The sequence below is a fragment of the Xiphophorus hellerii genome, chromosome 16 (assembly GCF_003331165.1).
Source record: "Xiphophorus hellerii strain 12219 chromosome 16, Xiphophorus_hellerii-4.1, whole genome shotgun sequence".
Taxonomy (NCBI): Eukaryota; Metazoa; Chordata; class Actinopteri; order Cyprinodontiformes; family Poeciliidae; genus Xiphophorus; species Xiphophorus hellerii.
The window spans coordinates 23,406,306-23,423,937 of NC_045687.1; the positions used below are offsets into that span (position 1 = coordinate 23,406,306).

Below are 17,632 nucleotides of genomic sequence, written 5' to 3' on the forward strand. Positions count from 1 at the left end.
TAAGACTTGAAATATTTCAGATTAACCTGATAAAATACTTTTTTAGATTTCACAGAAACCCTGTAAAGGGCTCCAGAACTCTGAGTCTTAATCTATAATCAGACATAAAGACAATAATTTGATGATTAGATTCGACTGGTCACTGCAGTACAGTGACAGCAAAGAAATTATCCAATGAAATTCAATAAAACTACAGATTTCTTGACCAAGTCATTGTAATAAAAAAAATGTCATCATTCACGGAAATGATTTGACTTAGAAAATCTGTAAGATTCACCTAAAAATGTTGAGCTGTAACCTAAGTATTATTCTGAATGTTGATAGAAATTCAAGTATCCACTTTATGAGAAATATGGACAAACCTAAGTTCATTAATGTGAACCACTATTATTATTGTTACTGGGAATGCTTTAAAAAGAATGTTGGCTCGATGGTTATTTTCCCGTTGGGTCTCACCTGTCGTAACATTTGCCATGGAGCAAAGACTTGGCGTAGCGATCCAGATTCCCCGCAGGGTCGTCTCCCTTCATGCCCTGCTCTTCATCGTCCAGCGTGATGAAGAACGCCGCCTTCTCGATGGCGTCCAGAGACTTCTTATTGAGGCCCGATCTGAAGAACTGCTGCCGCATCTGAGCCCAGGGGATCCTTGGAGTGGAGACACACCTTATAATCACTGAGATGTTGTTTAAATCCCCGGTTCACACGCATTACACTCATAAATACAAAGGGTACAAATAGGGCTGACAAGATTAATTGTGAGGAATTGATTATTGAAATAATCGCCTACTAGTTTAGTAATTGATTAATTGTTAACTGGATTGCACGACCTTAAAATAGGTCACTTGCTAAAAGAACAACATGCTCAGAGTAATCATTAAGCCAAAACAGTGCAAAAAATATAAATTTTGTCTTTAAGACAAAAATTCTGTTCAAATTCTGTAAACAAATCTTTTATTAAAAACTTTTTGATATTCAATTATTAATCTGTTAATCCAAAACTAGTCAACATATCAGCTACACCGTACTGATGATTTTCTCATGTTGATGTTAGAAGGATTTTTTTTAGCTGAAGATTCCTCCTCTGTTACAAATAATCAAGCGTTCACTAAAGGACTGCTGTTATTAAATATTAGGCAATAAAATGTTCATTTTCTTATTTAAAATGAATTTATTTGTCGCTTTGCAACTCTTAATGCATTTCTAATATTGTATAAAGAAGGCTTAAATGAAAAAGCTGAAGAACGTGCAATTTCTTTTATCTGATTAAACAATTAATCGTAAAAATAATCGATAACTAAAATAATTGTCTGTTGCAGCACTATGTGCAAGAATTCAATGCAGTCACAGAAGTGCAATTGAGTTCTAAAAAAAAAAAAAAAGTTCCCGAATGCATTGTCAAAACATGAAGAAAAAACAAAAGGAAGTATTCCGTGTATTCTTTGTAACTTGATAGTGGAATCAGTTAAACCCAGATTAATAAAACTGGGTTTAATTGTTTTAGTGGTTAAACTCAGACAGATGTTGCAGATAGCGGCTACCTCTCTCCAGCTGTCAGAGCTCCCAGTTTCTCCTCTCCAGGAAACGGTGGTGAAGAGTCGTCCAGGATTCTCTGTATCTGATATTCGATCTCTCTGGGAGACAGCAGCCGGCCCGCCCGGTACACCCACAGCCGGAAATAACGCCCCCCGTGGTACACCGCCACAAACTCGCTGTCCTGCCAATGTTGGAGCACATCTGGAAGAGATAAGAAAATGATTCAGTTCCTGATTTTTTTCCTGATTTTGTTTGTTTGTCTGTAGAAGGGAGGGCTCAGCATGCAGTTTCTTACCAGTCTCGACTCCTGGTGTTCGCGTGGTGTTGAACATCCGCTCACACTGAGCTGCACACAGAGGGATCACGGTGCCCGGAACACGACTCTGAAACAGAATCACACAAACATCCTTTATTATTTATAACTCTCTATGGTTATCTCGCTTTAAGTCTTTAAGTGACATTTCTTGAAACCCGCGATAAGAGTAAGTGCACAATAAAATCGCACATCTTAAAAGTCTCAAGTAAACTCAAATGTTGGAAGCGATCAACTGTCACACTTGTAACCACACCTGAGTACTGACAACACTCTTCATTGTGGAAGTTGTTACTGCTAGAGGGAGACCAAAGGTAAGCTACTTTCAGTAGGAGTAAGTTTTAAAAAATGAAGTCTCAGAAAAAAACAAAGATATCAGAAGATATTTAAAGGAAACAGTATTTTCTCCAGATGATGACTGTTCATTTAGGCTGAAACACAGAGCCAGATTTTGGAGGATGATTGTTATTTCAACCTTTATTTCATTCTTTTGAGGTTTTGGTACTTAACCTTTTTGAGATTTGACGTCAATTGGGCATCACTGTTGGAGACATTTTGTTAAAAATGATGACTGACCTGGAGTTGAGTTAAATTGTATTACAGCACAGTTGCTCTGTTTTAACCTTTTGAGCTTTCAGTGTCTGTCTGTTAAAGAAAACACTGGATTTGGAAATGTTAGCATCCTTTCAGAAGTCTAACAGTTAAGATGAGGGTTTCCATTCTCTGAGAAAAAACACACCGAGGCTACTGTGTGTTAAAGCTGGTAATGCTACCTACCAGCTTTAACTTTAATGCTACACGGATGATGTTGAAAACGGATCTTTTTTTATGTGTTAAATGAGTAAAGTCCTATTTTATAGCACCTCCTCTCTTACAAGCCGTGACAAATCCTAAACCTCTAATAGAAACAATGATCTCAAAATCTCATCCCTTTGATGGCAGCTTGAGGGCTTAAATAAACCTTCTTATATTAAAATACACAAAAAGAAATCCGATTTGCCAAACCTCTGACATATGAAAGCTGTAGATAAATCCCACAAATAAGCCACTTCCTGCAGCAGTGTGTAGGTCCTCACCGGTGTGAGCTCCTCTCTGTTTACTTTGCGTCGGTAGAGCATGAGAGCAGTGATGGTGTTTCCGGCTCGCGCCGCCTGAACTGATGTTGGCGTCACATACAGGAAGTCCTGCAGCGAACAAGCAAGAAAGATTATGATTTATTTAATTCATTTACAATTTAAAATAAACATGTCACATGTGGATATGAAGAATGGTTTTGAATGAAAAAGCATTGTATTTTGTCTTCGCTATAACATAAGCATCTAAGCATAAACAACCATCCATATAAATAAACTTTTAAGACACAAAACAGACAATGTAGAAAAAATAAAATAACAAAAAGAAGGTTATATATTATCTTTGTAATGATTCAACACTCCATTTTCTCAATATACTTCATCCAACCTTGACAATATATGAAATATTACTTTTGTAAAAGGAAAAATTTATCTAAATTTTCTTTAGACAGATTGTTCCAAAAACAGAAACATAATGTTCCATTTCTTTAGTTCTGACTTCAGCTGTTTGTTTTTTGTTTTTGTTTTTATCTCTGATCCTCTCAAATTAGAAATGCCATATCTTTGGAAATGTGCTGGTGATATACTGCTATTATAAACATACCTTGCAGATCATAGTAGTTTTAAGTGGAAACAGAAACAGAGTGATGGAGGCGTTTCTTACCATGCCATAGTAATTGCTGTTGACCATTATTGGCCCTCGGCTCCTCAAGTAGACGTATTCCTCCCACCAGTCGCTCACCTGGAACCCAAACAGAACAGCTGCTAATTTTCTTCTTCTTTCCAGTTCCCACAGAACAGAACAAAATAAACCAAGCAAGCTCTTTGTTTATCTTAGCCAACTACTTCCAATGCTTTTCATATATTTACTTATGATTTATTAGTAAACTTAGTAATAAAAAATGAAATAGACAGAGTTTAAATTGGTGCAAAAAAGTCTGGATCAGGACAAACAGATTGTGAGAAATGTCTCAAACTGTCACGCACACAGAAAAAAAATGAGCAAGAAACAGCCAGCAAATAAAACAAATTCATTAATCTTTATTTTTTATATTTAATCAGTGAAAAAAATCCTCTTACATAGTTGGTGGCCCACAGAGCTTTGAGTTTTAGGTAGCGCTGCAGCCGGTGTCCAAGGGTCGACTCAAACTCATTGGCCAATGTAGTCATTTGCTGGAACTCTGAGTCCGTCAGCAGAGGGCGCACTGACTCTAAATACTAGAGACAAACAGGGAGTGACAGAAGGGAAGCAAGGAAGGGTAATCAAGAGGTGTCTGTGTGTATTAGAGCTGTTTTATTTTACATATATCTATCCCTTAAACCTTTTCAGGTTTTTAATAGTTTCAATGTATTTGAGATTTTTAGTCGTACAGAAACAAAAAGTGAAAGGAATGTGATGAGACTTTTTTCAAAATTTTCAATATATTAAAGAATTCAAACATATAAAAAGCGTGGATTTCCTTCAGAAGTTACCTAATATGTAAATATAATGTGACTCAGATGTTCTGTGAAGGTTTGTCAGAGAACAGTAATAAACAAGCAGCTTGATGAAGACTCAACGGTAGGACGAATGCAACAAATGCAAAACCTACACAGACATGGCTGTTCATAGAAACTCACAGGAGAGCACTAATCAGAGAAGAAGAGAGAACAGATGAAGAAGAATTACCCTGCTCAGAGTGTCTTGTATGGCAGGAACAGGGAGGTGAGGAAGGGAGGTTTGATAGCTGTACAGCAAAGGCTTCTTTCTTGAAAATAACCTCATCAGAGTCTGAGAAAAACAAAAAAATGATCTTTGTGTCACTTTCAGAAAGTTAACAGATGATATTTTTTAAAAAAACAGATTTTAAATGAAAATCCACTCAGATTTAGTAATAAATGACAATCACTGGTAAGCACAGGAAACAGCCTGGCTCTTACCACCCAGACTTTGGTGGTGTTGGAGACTCTCCCATGCTGCTCGAACATCCAGTGGTGGTAGGAGAGCAGCAGCTTGAGGCAGAAGCGCAGGGCGAGGATGAGGGAGAGCCACAGCAGGGTGCTGAAGACCAGAGCTGACACCATGGTTTGACCCTGACTGCTCAGAGAAACATGCAGACTGCGCAGAAAGATGGGAACAAACGTTATCACAAAGGAAACTACAAATATTAACACAATCTTCAATTAATTCTGACGAACAAAATGGGAAAAAGTATTTATCTTTACAGGTAAAATGTGTCTGTGGAGAACTAAGACTACAAAAGGGCAACAGCACCATCTACTGGTAAAAAGAAACAGTCGACTTTCAATGTTCTAGAATCTAGAATCATACATGGTTAAAATGAACGTGCATGGAAAAATATATTATATAAGATAATATCCAGAGTAAAAAGCAACATCAGCACTGATTTTTTAAATTTAAATAGCTTAAAATAAATTAATAAATTAGGGAAGAAAGAACTTCAGAAAGATTTACTAACAAACAATACTCTTGCTAACAAACAAAAAAACACCTTCTAAAGATCTTTTAAAATTCCAGAAATTATTCATTATTATTCTGTGACTAAATTACATAGTTGGTCAAAAATCTTGTTAACATTAAAAAAACAAAATGGACTTAGACTTGACTCTGGACTTAATGAGAAAGTCTTGAAACTTATTGTGACTTACAAACAAACAAACAAAAAACAAGTTTAAAAGTAGCAGCTTCCTTCCAAATCTATTCTGTTTCGGTTTGTTTCAAAGCAAACTCATTTAAACATTTAAAACAAAGACTGTGAATATATTTTCACACAGGATCAGGTAGGCTTGAATAAATACCTGCCTGACTAAATAAGAACATTTAAAAAAAAATTTCTCATATGAACATTTAAAAAAAGGTTTGCATTTACCGTACTTATCTCTGCTTAAAATATGACTGACAATCGAAAACACAAGTACTTTTTTCTTTAATAATCTAGTACAGGGGTGGCCAACCAGACAAAGACCAAGAGCCACATTTTTTACCAAGTTACCGCAAAGAGCCACATCATATGCATGGGCACACATGGACATCAACCCATCCCTTCCTCATACTCACACTTTTGCTCAGCCAGATTTATTGTAAATTTCACACACTATTTTAACACTACAAAGACCACAGGCCAGACATTTTCAACAATGAACACTGTGCACTTTCTCATGCAAACAAACTCTGTTTAACCAAATAAACAATAATAGAACAATTTACAATACATTTTTCCTTTTATTATGTGCATTACATGTGTTATTTAATGGGACTTCTGGCATTCCTTGTCTTGAACAATCCTGTTCAGATCTGGCTTGTACTCCGTTGTTGTCACTCGAAGCAATTCTTTGACATGGATGTCGGTCAGAACAGACCAATGCTTCGATTTCACATGTTTCAGGGTAGAAAACACAGACTCGCAGACATATGTTGACCCAAACATTGACAGTATCTTAAGTGCAGCTCGTTTGACATTGGGATATTTTTCCATTGGCACATGTTTCCAGAACTCAATGGTCCCTTCCTTTAAAGCAGGTTTCAGTTGGTCCTCCTCACGAAGATCAATCATCTCCAACTCAGCCGCACGCTCATCTTTGACTAGCGGGGCTTTCAAACAGTCTGTCTCAGCATTAAATGGGTCGACAAGGAATGTAATCCGTGGCCTTTTCAGTTGTAGATCACGGAACCGGGCCACAAAGCTTTCGTGCAGGTTTTCAACCAGTGTTGCATATCAGGCTCTTTGCTTGTTCAGGGTGTCGCTGGTGACCTGCCCACTGGCTTTTAGTAGAGTGGGAAATGTATTAATTTCCCTTTTGAATGTGCACCTTGAACAAATTCAGTTTGTTGACAAATGCAAACACACTTTGCACCAGGTCAGGCAGCCCGTGCAATGTTCCAAGCCAGTTGATATGATGCAAGCGTTACAGTCTCTGAGTGCTTTGTAAATTTTTGGAAAAACTTTGCCTGCTTTTCTGTCTGACTTTTCAAGGTAACCAACTTGTGCTTGCGAAGTTCAGTCCCTTTTGGAAATTCCTGGTCGATGTTAGCATGGAGTGAGCTGAAGTGGCGCTGAAGGTTTGAAGCCTTAAAATGCGACAAGGACACCTGACATATAAGGCAGAATGGCTTTCCACTACGTTCAACAAAAAAATATAAATTCTCCCACTCTGTCAAAAACGTCCTGTGTTCATCTTCATATTTTTGTTTTCCTGTGCATTTTTTCCCTGCCATTTTGAGCGCAAAAGGTTTACTCAAATGATTTTACTCTTACTGAAAAACTGCGCACATGCGCATTTGACGAAAATACCGTATTGCACTCAAGCGAAGCGAAACTTGGATATTATAGCGACCCTACAGTATGTGCTAAATGTTACTGGATGTTACGCTGTTTAGAGATTAAAATTAGAGTGTATGATTTCCCATTGTCCGTGAATGCATCAGGATGGATGAGAGAGCGAGGGGGCAGGGGAGTGAGAGTGAGGGGTGAGCGGAGGTTTGTATGAGAGCAGATGGCGAACGACTGGAAAGAGTAAGGCTGCAAGAGAAACAAAGACTGTTTTTTGTTTGTGTTGTTTTTGCGTGGTTACGGCCAACAGTAATGGCGTGCTGCTGTTGTCAATAATTGACAGTTCATTTGACTACTTTTCGTCATTATTGCACGTCTGGCAGAATGCGACTATATGAACGTAAGAGCCGCATGGAACCGGTCAAGGAGCAGCATGCGGCTCTCGAGCCGCGGGTTGGCCATCCCTGATCTAGTATATATTTCCACATCAACAATTAATATTGTTTCCTTTCTCTTATGTCTTTATTGGTGGTTTACAAAGCTCTGTTTACCTCAGAGGAAGATGCTGCTGTATCTTTGCGATGAGCCCCATGCTGGGATCAGACTGCATATACATGGTAGCCAGGATCCCTATGGCAACAAAGAGCCACGACGACGGGCTCGCAGGATACACTCCCTTTATCACTCTGTTCTGTAACAGCAGAAGAAGAAAACAAAGTATGATTTTAAAATCAGTATTTTTCTTTGCTTTTGGACCAAATTTACATGAATATTTGTTTCTTCATTTAAAATTGATTCTTGGGAGACTAGATTTCCTCCAGATCGAGGGCTTTTAATGTTAATGTAGTCTGTAAACCATTTCAGCTTCTAGTAGTTTTTTAATGAAATACTTTTTTTTTTTACAATGAATAAAAATAATAATTCATTTTTTACTGACTCACCTAATTCATATTTCTCAATCTTTTTTAGATCAGTTCTCAGATGAATAAATCCAAGTGATTTCACTCAGCTTTCTAAAGTAAAATATCAGAAATTAATCATTTGTTTCCTGTTTTTCACTATTGCTTCAGATCTGACTGAGCCTGAACTATTTTGCAGATAGAAAATGGAGAAATATTTTTAGACTGGCAAAAATGTTAGAGTCACTGGCCCACAAGACTTTCAGCTGTAACTGCAGCAAAAGGTGGTTTTAATCGACTCATGGGGCTGAAGAGAATTACATGCTACACTCTTTAGATTTTAATTTGTGAAATGAATATGTAGAAAACCCCCAAACATTTTTTTACTGCACTGTTTGGGTCTATTTAATATATCAAATCCTATTAAAACTCCTGGAAGTTTGTGAATGTGAAGTGACAAAATGTGGAGGAGTTAAAGGAATGTCATTTGCAAGGAAGAAAACAAACACACACAACTCTCTGGGCAATTCCACTCCCTGAACCGGTGTGCGTGTGTGTGTGTGTGTGTGTGTGTGTGGGGGTGGGTGTGTGTGTGTGTGTGGGTGTGTGTGTGTGTGTGTGTGTGTGTGTGTGTGGTGGCAGTTGAAGAGATACTCATGTTTTCAACGAATGATTAATGGATTGTAGACTAAGGTGCAACTAAAACTGTTGAACCTTATAAAACAGCTTTCCAACAGACTAGTCAGTATAAATGTGTTGCATAACAAAGTACATAACACCTGCTTTTTGTGACTTCTATATAATTATGATTGTACTCTGACGCCGTTTATTAGAGGCCTCTGGATTCTTTTTCTTCCTGGTCATAAACGACATTCCAGCATACCATCGCAACACTTGACACACCCGCACATGTAGTAGCAAGTTGCGATTACGTCTTGGCAACAAGAAAATTTTTATCTACTGAGGTATGAAAACTTACTGGAGTACAAACTCACAATAAGTTACACAGGTTTGTACTGTCTCTGTCAGTTTCTAATTGATTTCTAGAGATATTTGTAAATCCAGTCACCAGGGTAGTAGCGATCAATATTTTCCGTGTATCATCATCACGTTAGAGGGCCTGTGTTGCTCTAAACTCTACAGAGTTTAGAGACATAATAAAGCTGTTTGAAATTTTATCTAAAGCAATATATTACTTTAACTCAACATTATGCAAGCAAGTCAAGACTCTTGTAAAAGGAGAGACAGTGATCAAACACTTTGATCTACTTCAGGTTGTATAGCTGGAAAACAATGTAGTAAAACTGCAAGTGAAAGAATTTTAGAGACGTAATTTGATGTGAACTGATTGAGGTTTTTGGACTGATCACTGATCTTTAAAAAGCCTTTTAAAGGTTTTTTGGTATGAAAAATCGTTAAATAGAACAACAAAGTCGTTAAATTGGCAACAGTAAGGTGGCAATCGTTAACTGGGCATGTGCGGACGTGATCGGGTGGGCGGGTCTGTCTGTCATTTCTGTCTCACTGAAGAGCAAAAAGGGGACAGTGGCTGATGTTCAGAACAAAAACACAACCTCAAACTAATGTTCTCAGCATGAGTTTAGCAAGGAACACAATTAACTCTGTCCAAAGCATGTTCCCTGATGGGTTACACTAAATATATAGTCAATGTTTATCAAAACGTCATCACTACAAAGGTGTTTTCAGCTTCTTTCAATTCTTTTAAAATGAATGTAAACCATAGGAACAGCATGAGAGAAAATTGTAGCTTATAGTGTTGATGGCATAACGTTAAAACCTTAATATGCTGTAACACTGGCATGTGTTTCAGATATGTTGCCTTCAATATGTTGCTTTTTTTTTTATATCTTGTCCCAACTCCAAACGTAAAATTAGTTGATCCAGTTATCCAATGGGGTATTGATGCCAAACTGAAAGACATTTAATGAAAGGCATTGAGGAGGAATTTTGGCTCATCAGAATGATGTGGACAAGCATGAGAGGCATAATGAAGCTGATGTGACAGATGAACTCTATCTCTTCTCCATGCTGACCTTCATGCGGCTGACTCGCTTCTTCCAGGACCGGACCCCCGACAGGTAGATCTGGTTCAGGGCCTGGTAGGACAGCTGCAGGTCGATGCCTTCTGGTGTGATGGTGAACTGGAACGCTACCGCCTGATGAGCCTCCGCCATCGCTGTCACATGCAAGGAGATAAATGTAGTATGAACCTCTGCTAATACAAAATAGGACCGTAAATACTTAATCCATTTAATAAAATGATTTCTTAGCAAATGTTGCTAAGACGATGATAATTTTTTTGTGGTTCTACACCTAAAAATTATTAGGTACACTTTGTATCACCTTCCCAGCAATTCTCATCCTATTTTACACCAATTCCCAGATTATAACGATGACATGAAGGAAAATTGACAGATTTATGATGATATTAGAGTTAAAAATGATACTTTGTGATTATTTATTTGAAGTCATATTCTGGAAACATTATATTTGTTTGCAGTCTTTTATAAATAAATAAATAAAAAACAACAACAAACAAAAATACATAATAATAACAACAGAAAAAAATCACAAAATTATTTAGGGGGCTTAAGAATATTTTAGGGAGACTTCAGCCCCTATAAAATCAGGGTTAACTCATATTCTGGCCACACTATGGTGATGTTGTTAGCAGTCTTTTGTAAAACAAAAAATAATTTAAAAAAATAATTTTAAAAAACTGAACAGGGAGGTTTGAGTCCCCTTAAAATAGATCTAGTGACGTCACTATGAGCGATATGGACTACAATTTTTGTCACAGTATTTTCTGGTAATATCGTGATAATAATAAAAGTGATGATAAGAACGATTTATTGTTTTGTTTTGGTAATTGTATGGTAGTCAACCATGACCTCACAAAGACAAGTACTGCTATTGAGAAACATTTCCATTTAAAATACACCTCATTAGGTCATAAAAAGAAGTGTGATTTGTATCACTAGACTGCACACAGTAATTACATTTAGTCATATTGTCAAATTAATTGAAAAAATACGTTTCGGAGAAAATAGTAAGACTAAGAATCCCGTCAACAAAGACAGTTTGGGGGGGATTAAACAATATTAGGAATTTATCATGACAACAATAAATCAGAATTTGTATTATACTAAGGAATTTATCACAGTAAACGATAAACGATACAATAAATGCCCACTCCTAGTTTCAGGAACTGGCTGACAATCGCAGAAAATCAATTGAAAAAGTTTTAGTCTCATGTTAGGAAGGTTTTCTGAAAGCCAGAAGGCATCACAGTGTGCAAATCAATGTGAAAACACTCGAGTTATTCAGTGTGGAAGGAATGTTGTTTTTACATGTGCAGCACCAACAGCACAGCGTATTCCGCTGCTAGCTCACTCTGGTTATTTCATGCAGTTTATTAAAAAAAATTATTAATCGCTGAAAATCCAGACAACTATTCCTGAAGTGTTTGGTGAGTAGAGGGCTAATTTGACAGTGCATCAGATCAAAATGTAAAAACTTTATACTGCATTAACTTTTTACATTTTGTCACATTACAGCCACAATCAGCAATGGCTTTTTTGGGGCGGGGATTTCCTGTGATAAACCAACACAAGCTAGTGCAAAGTGGTTGTGAAGTGGAACAAACACGATGACTGACTTTTTAAACGTTGTTCCAAATAAACAGAAGCAGATACATTTGTAATGCAGATTTTTCTTCACTGCTTCTCAATGATAACCTGATAGAAGGAATGGCCTGTTCCTTCTTCCTGTGTAGCAATGAGACTGATTGCCACCCGTCTCCCACGCATCACAGTCACTGCACTGTGGGTATGTGAATGTGGGAGGGGCACAGTGCCCAAGTTTAGTCTGGCAGATTTTAGAAGTGCTCAGCCTTTAGAGCAATGAGATGCACAATGATCTCAGGAAGACTGGATAGGGAGTTACTTTAGTATCTTAGATGAGCCTTTCCTTCAGGAACTGAATAAACTTGTCACTGTCAAGTTTATTTATGTAGCATATTAAAAAATAACATCACTTGACTAAAGTGTTTCACAATTATGTAGAGGTAAGCTAATCCACTGTCTTCTACCGGCTCAATCAATCACATTTAACTAGAGAAGCACCGATCCGTTATTCATATCTGTATCAGTGCAAATATTGAAAATAATTCTGTGACAATGTGTCTGATCCATAAAGGCAGATTTATTCGGTCTAATTCTATGTTTTGTGCTCTGAGCAACATCATGCTTTATTATTATTTATTTTACATTACATTTAGAATTCCTAGTTGCACTTTCTGAACCATTTGAAAGAAGGTTTGCCAGAGTTTGTTTTTTTATGTTTGACGAAGTTAGTCAACCTATTGTTTTATCACTCTCAGTTTACATTGGCTGTTCTACTCCTAATTGCATTGACTGAACAAATTAAAGCTGTGTTGTTTTTACATGTGTGACCAAGATTGTGAAGTTATTGGTGTATTTAACTTCACGTTTAATAACTCTTTATTTAAAGAGTTATTAAATAAAGTTGCAATTTTGTACATTTATGGCCATATTTAAAAAAACAACAACTTTGAAGTCCCTTTGGCACTATTTTTTTGTATCAGATCGGTCGAAACTAAACCTCAGACATCTATATCGGTATTGGAAATGAAAAAGTGGGTCGTGCATCCCTGGTTTTAACCCAAACTTTGGATTAGGTTTAGGTTGACAGCCATCTACTGGTGGGTTTGAACTAGTGAACTGAACAACACTCTATGAGTTCCCAAAGCTCAGAGAACTGATATCCCAGTTCATAGAACTTGGATAACTTCTTCCCTTCTACTGTTATTTTGAACTTTTTCTCGGTCGACCACGTAAAGTGCCAGTAAACTACATTAAAGTTTGTTCTAGCAGAATGTGAAAAGGCACTGCTGTTAGCTAGCATGCTAGTGCTAACACCACTACATAACCCCTCTGTTGTGAGCGCAGCTATAATTGTCCCTATTGTCTCTGGTCATGTGTCCAACATCCAGTCTGTCCACCTACACTTGAACCCTGTGCGACTTCTGTTATAAGGCTGCAACAAGAAAGAATGTTCTACACCTCTGTGCTAGAATAACTTCTCTACAAGTCTTTTAATGTAGTGTTTGTGTGCACCAGGCCTGTAGCACCAGGCACTACACTAATCTCAATATGATACGCAATATTCTGCTCAGGATACAATATGAATCACTTGGATTGAATTAATTGAACTGATGGTGTAATACTGGTGTAATGAATGTTGTTTTTGTAATACATTTGCTTTGCTTAAATGTTAATTGTGTGGTTTTTGTATTTGGTTATGCAGAAAAGGAAATGTTTTTGTCTTATTCACTTATATTAGATAATGTAATTGATCTATTTCATTTCATTATTTAATTAATTGTAATTGGTTGTTTCATTACATGTAATTTTTTGATGTACATGTGTAAGTGGGTAGAAAATGTCATGTGTCATTTAATTCATGTGGATTTGACATAAAACTCAAAGAAGGATTTAATGTATCGATACTTGTGGATGAAAAATCGATACTTTCTGAAGAAAAAAATATCAATAAATATTGTAGAATTGCTAAAATTACACAACCCTAGTGTGCACCAATTATGGAACAACAAAAAACGTGTGGTTTTCATGCACTGTCTAATACAGGGTTTTTCCAAAGAAAATTGAACATGAAATTCCCACTCATTGAAATTTGTCAACTTCTATCATGTTGCAAATCACAATTTTCAAAATAGAAATCTGACAAGTTTAGAACAAATGGTTATACTTTGCTTTTATCAGACCAGACCTCTGTCTCCAACATGTCATATGGCAGAAATTAAACAACATTTTTTAGTCATTTCTGCTAAGACTCTTAAGTTTTTTTTTTATTATTGCTCTCCTTGAGTTAGTTGACTATGTTTTCTTTCACAGTTGTGCTTTGCTACATATATTCAAGTCTTGTCAAGTCTTCTTAATCCTGTTCGTCCACTTTGCTTTCTAACAAACCTAGGAGGAAATCACAGAACAGTGTGGAAACTACTCAGTGGCAGTCAATTTACTAGTGCTAATACTAGGTGACTTTTGAAGGTGATCTTTTTTTTGTACTAGTTTTAATTTCCGGGATCAGAGTAAACAAAGCCTAATACTTATTTCAGATATTATTTTGTGAATTTGTTTGCAAACATCATAGAATTTTCCATTTTAAGTTTGTCTACCACATAAAAACCCAAAACATTATTGGGAAGTTTGCAGTTTAGAAAGTCGTGATATGTAACAGTTCAATTTTGTTCACTGTGCTTTTTCTCCCCCTTTCTCATTGTGTTTAAAAGAAAACGTAATTGTTCTGGAAAAATACACTAATATCTCTACATAAATGATTTGAGCAGCAGAATGAAAATGGCAAAAAAAGGAACTAATTGCACCGATGCATTCTGGAGTAACTTAGCTAAATATTAATTAACCCTACGCTCCAAATCAGTCATCCACGCGTGTTATTGTTAAAGCTATGACGCCAAACCAGTTTAACTGGCTCGAGCAAAAAAGAGGGTCCGACTAGCTTAGCGCGTTCCATATTGATGGGAGGGAACTCGCGTGCTAGTGAGCGTCCCCACTTTGCAATGCTAACAAATTAATAGAGGATTTATTTAAGCTGGGCCATAAAAAGAGTAAAGTGGCTTTATTAGTATCCGAAAGGCACTTCAATAATTCACTCTGTCTTCCTGTCACCTCGTTGCCATGTTCTAAAGTTATTGCGCGAGTTTGTAGCTAACTCCCACCCCTTAAATATATATAAGTCATTTGTCTTTGCATTCAGACTGACGAAACGGACAATAAATTGCCACAAACGACACTTGCTTACCTTCAATACTTCCCTTCAGGAGCAACGGCGACACAAAGAGACCGTTTATTTTTCGAAGCCACGCGCGTACTTTGAATACAACAGTCTTTCACGAGAAGACAGAGGATCTCCATTGTCAACTGACATCATTTGTGGGTGGACAGACATACAAAACCTGTACAACACCTCCACACAGGCGAGCTTCCATGTAATCAAAGCAAAAACAATTCAGGGAGTATCTTGCGCTCCGACGGCAAAGCAAGAATCACCGTCTGTCGCGGTAATATAATTTAGTAGTAACGTCGTAAAAGTGCTATACAACACGCACAGAACCACCCAGCACCAACCGCTCGCGGAGCGACGCACAACTGACAACAACGAAAAGGAAAAAGGCCTGCAAATACACAATTAGGTAAAAAAACCACGAGTGGTTTCGACGAGAGAAGACAAAACAAGGATAAAATTACCTGCTTCGTGTTTTTTCAGAGGATCTTGAACGATGGAAACAGATGTAGCAAACGTCTGCTGGCGCCCCTCCTTTCACGAGCCAGTTACACGTGAGCGCCCCTTTAGAAGCATCTGTAGCCAATGGCTGAGAAGCTGCTGTACGTCATTTGCTTCCTTATTTTTTGGGAGGTTCACACCCATTTTTGATTGGGTGTCAAAAATGGGTTTGACACCCAAATGGGTTTGACGCCTGGGTTTTCTCGCCTGGGTTTTCTCTGTAAACTAGAAGTTAAAGACGGCAGTTGTTTCGTATTTTGTATTTCAAACAAATATGTATTATTATTATTATTATTATTATTATTATTATTATTATTTTTTATTTTTTATTTTTTTAATATTTTTATTTTATTTTTTTAATTATTATTAAATGTCAATTTCATTACAAAATGGCTGGAGATATTTGTTGCAAGTTTACACTGTAGTACATACAGTCGCTATAAAAAGTTTTCACATTTCTGTTGAAATTAATTCATCAGGGGTTTTTTTAACCTCACAAAACTTGGCATTAGTATATAAACTTTTTCCACCTGTGTAAATACTCATTTTACATAATAAAAACAAAAGAAAGGTTATTTTTTTGTCATTTGTTAGTGCTGCAAAACTAAAATGTATGCATTTAGGAGGAAATGCCATTTTCAGTACTGCCCCAAATTGCCCTGTGTTGTCACATAAGAGTTCATTTTAGATGCAGCACCTGAGCATTATAATGGTGTTAAAAAATGGAGGGCAAGTGACAATCAAATTTTTACTGTTTTGTGGTAACTGTATTATTTACATAGTTTTATTTAACAGAGTGAATGCAAACCCTGTATTGACATGGGACATATTTTTTATAATTTGCATGATTATGATCATAACTAGCATATTATTTCTAAACAGTCCTTATCCAGGTTCCACGATTTTGAATTACAAATCATTTCAACCAATTTCAGTCACTCTGGAAATTTTAGTATTACAAAAGTTTGACAATAATGAAGTTTTAAACAGAAATGTTTCTGAAAAGTGTGTTCAGAGACACAATTTTGGATTTATTTTCTGAAATAAGTAAATGAATCCTAATTCTTTTAGTTGTACTGCAAAAACAGTCTAAGAAGGAATTGTATGCAAGTCCACTGCTGTGATGAAGTATGAAATTATAGTAAAGTATGATAAAGTTGAGTCTAAATACAGCTAGCAGATTTAGGGTTAAAATTATTTTCATTTAGTCATAAATTTTGTTTCTAAAAGAAAAGATGATCAGAATCTCTCTCAAAGAGTATCAGTTTAAAAACATGTATTATTTTTACCTCTAGATAAAATGTTTGTCAAACAATATTTATGCTTTTCTCAACAACAGTCGTTGCAAAAACCAATATATGTATCACAGTCAAAACCATCTAATCATTTCTAACCTCCTTTTTTAATGTTTTCATTGGTATTCTGATGATTCATCTTTGTTGAAGAGGTCCAAGTCTTTGTCTCCACCTCAGGTTTTTAGTTATCATTTTTAGGAATACTATGTTGGTGCATGAGGCCTTGTAAGTATCATTTTAGATAGATTGTTGACATAACAACTGGCTTAACCACTCGGTTAATCACACACAATGTTCTGGGTCAGATAATTTGCGAGTTCTGGGTCAAACACACATAATATTCTGCATCAGTCACAGCTATGACATATCTCAACAGTATTCACCTCCCCCTAAAAAGATCATTTTGTCTTCTTACTAACACGTCCTTCTCAAGATTTTAATCTTTACCTCCCTAAACAGATTCTTTGTCAGACTTTAGTTGGGACTGGTTGCAAAGTGGTAATATTACTTGAATTCAGATGTTGGTAAAATTCAAAGATTAGTTGAAATGTAAATCTGCCGGACCTAGCAATCATTTTGACATTAACTCCAAGTTTTGCAGACCATTAAACTACTTTTAATTTGACAAATATAACTGACTGCATGGTGGTACAGTTGTTAGCGCTGTTGTTTTGTAACAAGACGATCGTAGGTTCAAATCCCAGCCTGGAGCCTGGTTCTTTGCAGTTACTCTGCTGTCCACAGTCCAAAATTCAACAATTTTGAACTTTGGGCTGATACTTTAGCAAGATATTTTAACTGGTCTCTCCCTCTTAACTGAAAATACATTTGCCCCTATTGTAAAGCCATCACCTGATCTCAATATTACATTGACTTAAAT

The 17,632-nt window shown here is 36.6% G+C and overlaps 1 protein-coding gene across 2 annotated transcripts in view; it reads right to left on the reverse strand.

The window, feature by feature from the left end:
- The window catches only part of cpt1a2b (carnitine palmitoyltransferase 1A2b), a 30,119-nt gene extending 14,594 nt beyond the window's left edge, over positions 1-15,525 (reverse strand). Inside the window, exons 1-11 of one of the 2 annotated variants that reach the window (XM_032587165.1) lie at positions 15,421-15,525; positions 10,144-10,286; positions 7,742-7,881; positions 4,840-5,017; positions 4,589-4,690; positions 4,000-4,137; positions 3,584-3,661; positions 2,923-3,030; positions 1,829-1,916; positions 1,539-1,734; positions 457-645 (exon numbers count right to left, since the gene is read on the reverse strand). In XM_032587165.1, the coding sequence (XP_032443056.1) occupies positions 457-645; positions 1,539-1,734; positions 1,829-1,916; positions 2,923-3,030; positions 3,584-3,661; positions 4,000-4,137; positions 4,589-4,690; positions 4,840-5,017; positions 7,742-7,881; positions 10,144-10,284 (1,358 nt within the window). In that variant the 5' untranslated portion in view covers positions 10,285-10,286; positions 15,421-15,525. Of the gene's footprint in view, positions 1-456; positions 646-1,538; positions 1,735-1,828; positions 1,917-2,922; positions 3,031-3,583; positions 3,662-3,999; positions 4,138-4,588; positions 4,691-4,839; positions 5,018-7,741; positions 7,882-10,143; positions 10,287-14,974; positions 15,085-15,420 lie in introns of those variants that run through there. The other variant, XM_032587166.1, reaches the window with a different exon arrangement.
- Positions 15,526-17,632: the final 2,107 nt, after the last annotated feature.